Source organism: Dipteris shenzhenensis, chromosome 5, assembly GCF_047967505.1.
Source record: "Dipteris shenzhenensis isolate YYH24624 ecotype China chromosome 5, Dip_SZ_1.0, whole genome shotgun sequence".
NCBI classification, from domain to species: domain Eukaryota; kingdom Viridiplantae; phylum Streptophyta; class Polypodiopsida; order Gleicheniales; family Dipteridaceae; genus Dipteris; species Dipteris shenzhenensis.
The window spans coordinates 9741692-9752462 of NC_141600.1; the positions used below are offsets into that span (position 1 = coordinate 9741692).

Genomic DNA, 10771 nt, shown 5'->3' on the forward strand with positions numbered 1-10771 from the left:
ATCATGGTAAAAGCTAAGACATCAACAGCTCAAAGCAACCATGGTACAAATAAAAATATCAGGGATGGGCAAGTAGCCTAGCGGGAGAGTCATTGCACCCGATAGTCAAGGTCGGAAGTGTGAATGGATCATTCTGTCTTATTCCCTCCCTCAAATCCTGTAAGGGGTGTGCTAAGTTAGATGGATTAGAAAAAAAAACCATGGTGAAAATAGGTGACCTTCTGGTGGCCCTCGAAGTGGATGAGGTTCGATCGAAAAGTGCTCGGGAATGCGGCAGGTGGGAGGAGCAATGTTTGTAAGTGCTCCAGAGGTGGGGAAAGAACCAAGCTATTAGTGACCATTCTTGTTGAATTTGTAGGTGGTGGTGTTGATCATATGATCATCATCTTCATCTTCATCATCTATCATCTTAGCAGCATGCACAGAGTGGGTGGTGGTGTTCGTTCCCTGCTTTGCAGAGCTCGCCATTGCTCTTTGCTTGCCTTCTCCACCTCCCCCCCCCTTATCAAGCCCCCCGACCCCCTCCTCCATGGCGTCCATGCCTTCGAATGCCCTGTCAGTTTGCTTTCTTCCTCCCTTTATCGTACCTTCCCTCTCATTTTTCTCGCATCGCCTCACTCTTCTTACATTTTCTGAGAATTGCGTCGTTTCTCTGCCTTAGCACTGCTATTTCCTTCCACCGCACTTGGAAATGACCTCGGCCCCTCATTTGCAGGACCAGGTCGGTATCACCGCCAAGATCACCGAGTGTATCGCCAGCCGAGGAGCTAGTATCCTTGATTTCGAAGTCTACGTCAATTTGGACTTCGTAAAACAACCGGCATTCTTTGCAAGGACGTAAGTAACGCTTTTCTCGTATGTTTGTTTCGACGCCTCAAGCCGCAATCCACTTGAAACCGGTCACTGTCAACTTGTCTTTCTACTGCTAAATTGTGATAGCTGGAAGATTTCTTTGCCTTGCGATATGAGTTTATCCTGTGTCTAATTCATAAGTGCTTGTAGGCAACCTTACCAGGGTACCCAGTATTGAGCCTTGGGTGAGCCTCCTGCATCTGTGTGGCATCATCCACACCCTTTGTATAAATATCAAGTGAGCTCAGGGGTGGGGATGCAATATCATGGAAGTTTATCAAGCTTTCTTATCGTAATCCGTAAGGCAGTGGAATAAAGTCACGCCTAAAGAAGGAAATGCCATGCCCTCGTGATTCCTGAGTGTCAACTTGCATTCGCCTCTTAGAGAACAAAATCTTGGCATTTTGTATCGATCTGTGCGTTGGATATAAAGTAGCCTTGCATATCTCATGCTTGCCGTTGAGTATTTATTCGTCTAGCACCTGGATCTCCAAGGAAGTTAGTTTTTTTTCACAATTTCAAGCAATAATGGCATTGCACTTTAAGCTTGAATTTTTGCATTTTTCATGGGCTTCAGACATTCTTATACGTATGCCAGTGAGTTTGTCTTTGATCCTGTGCAGTGGCCCCGAAATGTCATGGATGACGATTTCTTAAAATTGAAGCAGGCTTTCAACGCTAAGAAGTCAATTGTTAGAGTTCTTCATAGAGATCCACCACTGAGGATTGCTGTGCTCGTCTCCCGAAAGGTGTTAGCTCTCATGTAGTTCTCAAAGGTGCTGTTAAATAGACAGAAAACGGATTCGTAATTTTAGTTTTCCATAGACTTTTTTACAGCTCTGCTTATCTTGCCTTATGAAGTGCAGGACCATTGCTTGGTGGACTTGTTATATCAATGGCAAGAAGGAAAGATTCCTGTGCAAATTATCTGCGTCATAAGGTCACAGTCATTTTGGATTGCATCTTTCAAATTGCATTGCTACAACAGAATGTAGACTTTAAATGATGACATTTCATCACATTTGCAGTAACCACATGCGAGAAGAAGACACACATGTCATTCGATTCCTAGCTCGTCACAAAATACCCTACCATTATATACCTGCAAACAAGGACAGCAGGAAAGAAGAGGATATTTTGGATCTTATTGTGGGTACAGATTTCTTAGTGTTGGCTCATTATATGCAGGTATTGTTTCTGTGTTTTTGTCCTTACTTCAAAGTTGAAGCTGCCCTCATGATTCTGTTAGACGATGAAAAGCTAGAAGCCTGGGCAGGAAGGGTTTTATTACTTTCTTGCAGAGTGTCTGAAACAATATTCTTGTTTGATTTTGTTTCCTTTTTGTTTTATTGCAAGAGGGACAGTGTATGTACTGCTTGTTTTTTTCGTTTTCTTAATTAATTTTTACAGTTATACAGTAACAATTTAGAAATACTGTATTATCTAAGTGTAATATGTCTTTAAAGGCATCTTTATAGAGAGGCTGCAATGGGGAGGGCTAGCACTGATTTTTAGAAATTAGAGAAATGGAGCTAAGACTAGGCAGCCCTCAATTGAAGATGTTTTCTTGTTGAGATACAAATAATATGGTAATTGAGGCCCAATTTTTCCCAACTGTCGAGCATTCTGGAGGTTCTTGGCAAAGGGTCTACACTATAATGGTCATAATCAGGCAAGTGTAAACTAGTCTATTTTATTTTCCTACCTTCATGCTTGGGGTTAGAAGATGAAAAAGTTTTTCAGCTTAGTGAGCCACTCTCTAGATGACTAGGAATGCTCGTCTCATCCTTGAACTTCTGTGAGTTGAAGACCCCACCATGCCATCCTGTGCCAGTCCTATCAAGCTTCAACCTCTATGGACATCATTGCCCCTACAACCGCTTGGAGCCAATTGCATGATGATGATTTAAAAGGCAATGAATAAGGTAGTTGTTGGCAGTCACCAAATGTCTGGTCAGTGCAGAATAATTGATTGGCACTGAGGTAGGTCTAGATCCATCCAAGGCATTGGAAGGAGGGTGTCCAGCGCCAAAAGGCCAGGATAGAGCACTTCAACGAATTCGAAAGAATGCAGACCAGAGTGGTAGTCTTTGTTTGGCATATTGTCCTGATGGAACATGACAATGTCGAAATACATTGACATACGTAATCACAGCATCTGTGTTAATATCTGATAAGTGAGGTTGGAGAGCCTTGTATATCTTTGATTGTGTTATTTATTAGATTATGAATTGTAGGTTTGCAAGACTTTGGACGGATATTGGAAGGATTCTCTTGTTCTAGTTTGAGTCTGAGAGCAGGGCTTCGGTATGTTTTCTTCAAATTTGAGCGTGATGCTTTTTTGTCAGTACAAAATATATCAAAGGATTGGTTTGGAAGCAATGAGATTTGTGGAATTTGGTTACTGCCTTCAACACAATCTTGTAATTAACTGTCAACAGATACGATAGCAAAGATGAGGAGGAGAGGTACCTTCTTTAAAAAAGCCCCAAGTCAATTAACATTATCCTGGTGACAAGATGTGACCCTATCAGGAGCCAATATTAAACTCTAAGCGTTAGGGAAGTTGGAACACCCTAAGGGAGTGTAGTGGCGAAGGTTGGAGGGTCTCAAGGTTAATAATGATTAGTTGGTAATATTTGAGATATGTTCAAAGTAGCTAATGGTAACTGTACCTGAGGCTGTTGCCAAGCATGGCAGCCACATCAGCAAGCAGGCCTAGAACAGCCCAACCTGTCACATGAGCAGGCAGGCAGCAGTCAGCAGCAGGTTAGGTTCCTGTAGCAGTTCAGGTTGGGTTACATGGGGGCGCCAGCAAAGAAAGCAAGGAGAGGTTTAGCTGCATGACTCAGCAAGCAGTCCCAGTGCCTTCTCAGACTTGATTATTCCATGCTTTTTTTGCTAGACTGCTGAACTTAGTCAGCAGTGTGCATGTGCGAGTACCTTCTTCTTGTGGTGCTGTACTGGTTTAGCTTGCCAGAAGTGTGAAGAATGGGGAGATTACTGCTGTTGGCTGCTGGAACAGAGCAGAAGAAGCTCTAATATACACCATTTAGAGCTGCAACTTCGTACTGCAGTCTTTCAAGAACAGGTTATACTGGTTGTTTGAGGATTCAGGCACTAGGCTACCAGACAGTTACTTGGACAGGTGCTGGATGTAAAGGGGCCTGATTGAAGCATTGGCTAGCGTTTGCCATCCTTTTTTGGGTATCCGTATGCTATGATCCTTTTTGGCTTCACTCTCTGATGAAGATAGTAGGGCAGTGGTTGGGGTCTCTTGGCTGTGACTTGTAGGCTATGCATGGAGCGAGTGCTGTGTATGAGTTAGCATCTATACTTGGGACACCGGAAGCTGGGAGATTACGTATTGGGTGCGAATGGGTGAGGACCATCTGCAGCAAGGGAATTAGATTGTGGGGTAATGCCTCCATGTTCGTGACTTGGACCTACAAGGTGGGGCTGCAGTGAGTGATGCCTCTAGTGTGCAGTGGTAGACATTTTGGATTATTTGGCCTGCAAACCGCCCTTGCACTCTACTAAATTGGAGGGATCATCACAGTTTGCATTCCAGGGGGCCCCTATTCACCATCCCTTGAGCTGGACAATGTGCATGAATCCCGTGACTGTGTAAGGCCTCAAAGAATGTTCCTTACGCAAGAGCCGCAATGGCCCCCTGGTTGGCAGCCGGGTGGACAGTTCCTGAGATGTTGGAGGAGATTCAAGAACCTGAATTGCTTCCACTTGCAGACAGCAATGAGGACCCTTCTGACCATAGCTGACAGGTTGCTGTTTTTGCTTATCGGATGTAGGTTCCTGGGATGTTGGAGGAAATTCAAGAACCTGACCTTGCCAGGACAAGCTAGGAAGAGCATTCTTTTGAGACGCCCCCCTGAAAGACGGGATCCTAGTAGCAATTTATATTGTCCATCAGATTCAAGGGTCCTTGGTGGGAGCTAGGCTCTACTAGGCTGCAGGGTTGTCTCAGGTATTCCTTTGGCCAGGATAGACATGACAGCCTCCATAATCTAGCCCTTTGGACATACTTAGGCTGCAGGGTTGTCTCAGATATTCCTTTGGCCAGGATAGACATGACAGCCTCCATAATCTAGCCCTTTGGACATACTTTCAATCCTTCAAGGGCAAAGACATTCTACATACCTATTATCACTATGTGTACAATAACCCAGTTAAACATGATAAACAATTCTAAATAAGCAACTTGTCCCATTAACAAGTCATAGCCATTTGGGCAAAATGAACTATGGTATAGATCCTTTACTTAAACTGTTAGTCTAGCGAGTCACAGGTGTATTTGACCGAGTTTGACCTATGTGGACTGAGAAATTTTCATAATATATGCATTTCAATTTTGTTGCACACTTACTTTGGTGTGAACATTGAAGTGCTTGTCATGAATATCCAGATCTTGTCATCAGAGTTTCTAAAAGCATATGGAAAAGATATAATCAACATCCATCATGGTCTACTGCCTTCTTTCAAAGGCGCGAATCCGTATAAACAGGTGATCTTGCATTAAGATTTGAAGCCTTGTCTTGCTTCTATTATTATCTATATTAATTTGTTTTTGGCTTGTGCACTTGTATATCCTGTATTTACACCTCATGTTGCCCTATGTTACAGGCTTATGAAGCTGGAGTAAAATTGATTGGTGCAACAAGTCATTTTGTGACAGAAGAACTGGATAATGGACCGATTATTGAACAGATGGTAAGTGCTTTTAGCTTATGTAGTGTTGATCGTGTTTAGGATTTCAGAGTCCGTTCGTCTATAGAATGGTTGAGGATTATTTTGCCCGTTTTTCTTGGAGTCTGTAGTCTTGAGCTACAGTTGACGTTTGCTTGATAATGCTATTTAGGGCTGGTAAATTTCTAGTCCGTCTGAAAAATTTCCACATGCAAACCCAGTACAAGCTCAAAAGGCTTTTACGACTTTCTGCAGGTGGAGAGGGTATCTCATAGAGACACGCTCTCTACTTTTGCCACAAAGTCAGAGTATCTGGAAAAGGCATGCCTAGCCAAGGCCATTAAATACTACTGTGAGCTGCGGATTATATGCTACCGTGGCAACAGAACTATTCTTTTTGACTAATTGTATAATTTTTGTCATACCCTCTTGACCTGCTATATTGGTCTCCCCAGTTGTATAATGAGAAACTCAAATTCTAAAACCATTCTGCTGTCTAATTGCAACAACTGCTATTAGTGATCCACCATCAATTTCTTCTTCAGCTTGAATTTTTAAAGCAAGAAAATATCAAGACAGTGCTGAAATCGTGTCTCACACGTTCAATAGCATTTGGAGAGGTTGTATTAGTAATGAAATATTTGGAAGTCCTCTTCCTTGCATTGTATATACATATACTAGTGTCCCTAGGGTTTTGTAACAAATCAGTCAATGCCTACTCTTCTAGGGGCTTTAAATGCAAGCACTTGTAACAGCAAGGTTAAATTGAGGTATGTTATAAAAATGACAAGAGTGCAACAGCGGAAGCTTCCTCTGGTGTACGACCATTCCATTTCTCATTTTTATCTTCACGATTAATTGTTTCAGTGAAAACTAATCCTACAAGGGCTTTTCGTACTAGGTATGGTTACTGACTGGCCATTGTTTCTTAGCCTAGTGTATCTTATTAATGGCTTGTAAGGACTAAGGTTTGGGGAAATTGTGTACTGCAGTCCTTTTCAAGAATTATGCTCTACAGGTGTTAGACTTTACTGTCTTTAAGGTAAGCTGATTGTTTTGCAATGGTTTTGACCAAGTATTTCCGCACAAAGAAGCTTTAGTCAAGAAAGATTAATGCGTGCATTGAGCTTTGATAGTGGAGAACCTGTGCAGCCATCGAAAATAAGTAAGGTTGTCAAAATAGTAAACCAAAACTCTCCTGAAGTCACTTATTTTGCACGACTCTACATCATATGTGCTAGGAGAGCAGCTAGGCACTAAAGAAGCTGTGGGAAGAGAGGCAGCTTTTTTAGATGTTGCCAACGGCCTTAGCCTCTTATAGATGAAGAAAGGAAGACCATGAAGTGGGCAACATTCTCCTCAAGTTGGAGGAAGTTGTTCAAGTTCGTATAGTTGCTGTTACGGAACTGTGTGGAGTGGGATGCAGGCTACCTTCAGTCTCTTGGCAGCCATACATAATAGGTGCCCACGATGAGTTATTAGTATTTGTAGCGGACGGGGTAGAGGCGAATAAGGGGGTTAAGGTAAGGCAATACATAAAAAGGTGCCCACGATGAGTTTTATACTCTATTAGTATTTGTGGCCGGATGGGGTAGAGGCGAGTAAGGGGATTAAGGTAAGGTGAATAAGGCGATTAAGGTAAGGCCATATATAATAGGTGCTGCCCACGATGAGTTTTTTATTCTCTATCAGTATTTGTGGTGGAATGGGGGAGAGGCGAATAATATGATTGAGGTAAGGCCATATATAATCGGTTCCCATGATGAGTTTTATTCTCTATTAGTATTTGTGGCGGAAGGTGATAAGGCAATCAATATAAATGCAAGGGGATTTCAAATATTCGTCTCAAGAAGGTTCAGATTGGCTGCAGCGCGCGTATATAGAGAGCCCTCAGTCTCTCACTTGCTTAGCCCGTAGCCTCTCACTCTCTCTCCTTTGACCATTAATACCTCAGTCTCTCTCAGTCGCTCTGTCCTTTTCCCTCCTCCGCTCAGCCCATCAATACATTAGTCACTCGCTCTCTCCTTCGTTCATCCCATTAATACCTAGTCTCTCTCTCTCCCTTCGTTCACCTACCTCCTCTCTCCCTACGCTCATTAGAATTTTCTTCCAAAATTAGAAGCGATTTGCAAATAGTTTCAGTAAAAGCATGTCTCATTTCGATAATACAAAATTTAGAGCATGAGCGACCCATTAGGGATTAAGAAAGGATTACCTTTGTGATGCCACGATCTTTGCTGCCATAGGTCCTAGAAGGTGACGTGTGATGGCACATTTTAGGATCAACAAAGGGAGACGTCCATCTTAGGAGGTTAACAAGTTTATGGGTTAGTGCCATGTATATGATGCAGTCTTATCATGTAATGCTATCATGTATAAAGTGGGTAAAATCATGCATAAACGAGAACTAAATGGAATTTTTTAAAATAAAAAAGCTAAGATTGTTTTCCCCAGATTTTCTAAACACTATAGCATATCCCCAAATTTTCTGAACAATTGCATAGTTTCACTAAGAAAAAGACCTAAGTTTAAGATTAATTTTTGTGGCAATCTTAACTACTTTGGTAACATGACAAAGTTCTTGGGACATTTATGTCTTGAGATGAGCAAATTGGTAGAAATTTAGTGACATATTAAAGATGTCTTTTACATGGACTATAAGATACTAAATTAAACTCATAAAACCCTCTCAGGCACAATTAACTTCTCACTTATACCCAATCAAATGCCAAATTCGAATTCAAAATGTGTACTCACTTATCAATTTCAAAGAGGGTTAGATGATGATATGTTTTTCATCCCTCCATGACTTGTTTCATGGTTTTTGGGTCATGTAGATTGAGCATGGACAAGGAAATGTTTTAATTAAAAAAATTTTGAGAGGGAAAGTTTTCTAGAATTGTACCTATCGTGAGTCTTATCCACCAAACACTATTGAATATGGTCTAACCATGACACGTTATTGTTTTTCCTCCTTTTAATAAATATCATAATGTAAGGGTAATGTACATTGAGCATGGATAAGGGAATTCTAAAAGTTGTTCTTGTGTTTTCTCAAATCATTAACATGATGTTTTATGTCATGTTATAGTATTAATTAGGTGTTAAGAAAGCTCACATGGTTTCAATAATTCTTAGAAGCTTAGTAGATTGTCATATATTGTTTTTCTTGTAGTCAAAAGAGTATTAAATTGGTCCAATTTTTTGATACAATATTGTTGAAGATGGTATGAACTTTTATTATTGTTACAGAGCCAAGCACACAATGTAGATCCTTTTACTCTACGAGTGCATACTCTTTTGATCAACATCTACATTACGATCAAGATAGTCAATATAACTAGATGAAGTGGATGATTCATCCTTCTTAGCACTATCAGCAAGAGTATTCTTTTTATTCCTATTGAGAGACCTAATGCGGCTTTCATTTGCATGCCAATTAATATTGAGGAGCCAACAAGATGTGTGACATATGATCGAACCTTTTGAAAAAGGATGTCTATTGTCTTCTTTTTAGGGTGTTTATCATTTGTAAGGTGAAAATCATACTATGTTTGTTGATTAAGAACACCAATTGATGCTGAGATCTTGGCACTCCTTGTTCTTCAGTTTTTGGGACTTGTAGCTCATTCATGAACATATTTTCCATTAGTGGGTTAGCTTTGGTAGTTTTAAACCATTGCACTTTGATGGAAGCCAGATTTGCTCCATCTTGTAGGTTTCCATAACCTTTGCAAATGAAAATGAATACAAGGGTTTTCTTGCGAAAGACTTGCAATCATAGAGCCAACCTTTTGATACTCATCCTCGTTCCAGTAACTCGTTTCTAGTGTGGATAGATTTGCACAAGCTTCTACCTCAAGCAATAAAGGTTGAGCAAATTGTCTTGAAGTAGCGGAGGGTGTTAAGCATAAAAATGAATTGCATAAAGTAGTATTCATAGTCTTGGAACCAACCACCAAGGATTAGGACATGGTCTTCAAAATAAGTATTCCACCACATCGCAAAATCTTGCTTCTAAAATATGTTTTTCACTTCTCATCAAACATCTATTTTTATATGTGCACAATTTATGGTTGATATCCCTTCCTTGAGCATGTGCCTGCTTGATCTTACTATTAGTCTATAAAGGTTCTTGCATTGACATAAGGATTTCATAGACAGGAACAAAGGACATGAATGATGTGAGGTATCCAATTTGGAAATGAGGTATATTATTTTTTGTATGGATATATTCTTTGACTTGCTCTTCTTCGTATGAGATATGATGCTGATACAATATTCCTCACCTTCGCCACTAGTATTAACTTCTTAAAATTACAATCTCATTCAAGTGATACACATTAGCTATGGAGTATAAGATTATTTCATAAATACCATGATCTCTATCAAAGTGAACGCATTCATTCCTTTCAATCTCCTTAGAGAATGTATTGAATATTTGGATAGGTCTGATCATGAGTATGCCCAACCAAGAATAGTCCAACTTTGAACTTATCAATAATTTTCTTATCCATAAGCAAATACACGTCTACAAGGAAGGTCTACTTTTTACTTTTATTTGTTGTATATTCAAGCCAGAAATATAATGTGCTTGGAAGAGGACCTTCCCATGATGTCATAATGCAATGAATCATTGTGACTAGAAAATTTGGATCATTGTATACGTTGGGATAATTGAAAGACACCTTTACTTGAAGTTTTTTATAATACACAAGGCAGATGCATCTGCATAAATTTGCTCTTTCAATTCTTTTGGAACTCTTATATAGTGTGGTATATTGGTCTTCTTTTGGTGCATTCCAATTATAAAGATTCTGAAATATTTATTTGTATTTTTCAAATTGTTGAACATTTGTCAAAAAAAATTAAAGAGACCACATAGGGACCACATGTACATATATAAATATTAGTATCTCGTTTGGTAGTGGTTTCTACTATGTCACCTGGCTCAAGGTTTAGACATATACTATGTACCCAAATCCTTACTTTATTTAGTATCTTCACATTATTGAGTTTCCCCTCCCCCCATAGTCTACTAAAATATCACTAGCTAGAAAACTTTAATCCCCTTCTATTGTCTCCTCCTCGTACAAGTGTAAACCTCAGACGTGGACTTTTGAAGCATCTTATCCTCTTTTGCACACATTGCAGCCTTACATTCTCCAAGCTATGAATGTTTTAAAATGTCGATCTGTAGATTTGCATACTCAGC

The 10771-nt window shown here is 40.1% G+C and overlaps 1 protein-coding gene across 1 annotated transcript; it reads left to right on the plus strand.

Moving 5' to 3' along the window:
• The first annotated feature begins 240 nt into the window (after nucleotides 1-240).
• LOC147901598 (formyltetrahydrofolate deformylase 1, mitochondrial-like) lies at nucleotides 241-6143 on the plus strand. Its single transcript, XM_087375178.1, has 8 exons — nucleotides 241-555; nucleotides 716-837; nucleotides 1451-1601; nucleotides 1719-1792; nucleotides 1881-2040; nucleotides 5276-5374; nucleotides 5494-5580; nucleotides 5812-6143. Exons 1-8 carry the CDS (start codon nucleotides 241-243, stop codon nucleotides 5959-5961), a joined length of 1158 nt encoding a protein of 385 aa, XP_087231304.1. The 3' UTR covers nucleotides 5962-6143.
• The last annotated feature ends 4628 nt before the right edge of the window (nucleotides 6144-10771 follow it).

Bases quoted from the DNA above. Each gene is read 5' to 3' on its own strand.
- LOC147901598 (XM_087375178.1), top strand. From the start codon at position 241: ATGAGGTTCGATCGAAAAGTGCTCGGGAATGCGGCAGGTGGGAGGAGC. The intron at 556-715 runs GTCAGTTTGCTT...CCTCATTTGCAG, and splicing joins TCCATGCCTTCGAATGCCCT to GACCAGGTCGGTATCACCGC. The intron at 5,581-5,811 runs GTAAGTGCTTTT...GACTTTCTGCAG, and splicing joins GACCGATTATTGAACAGATG to GTGGAGAGGGTATCTCATAG.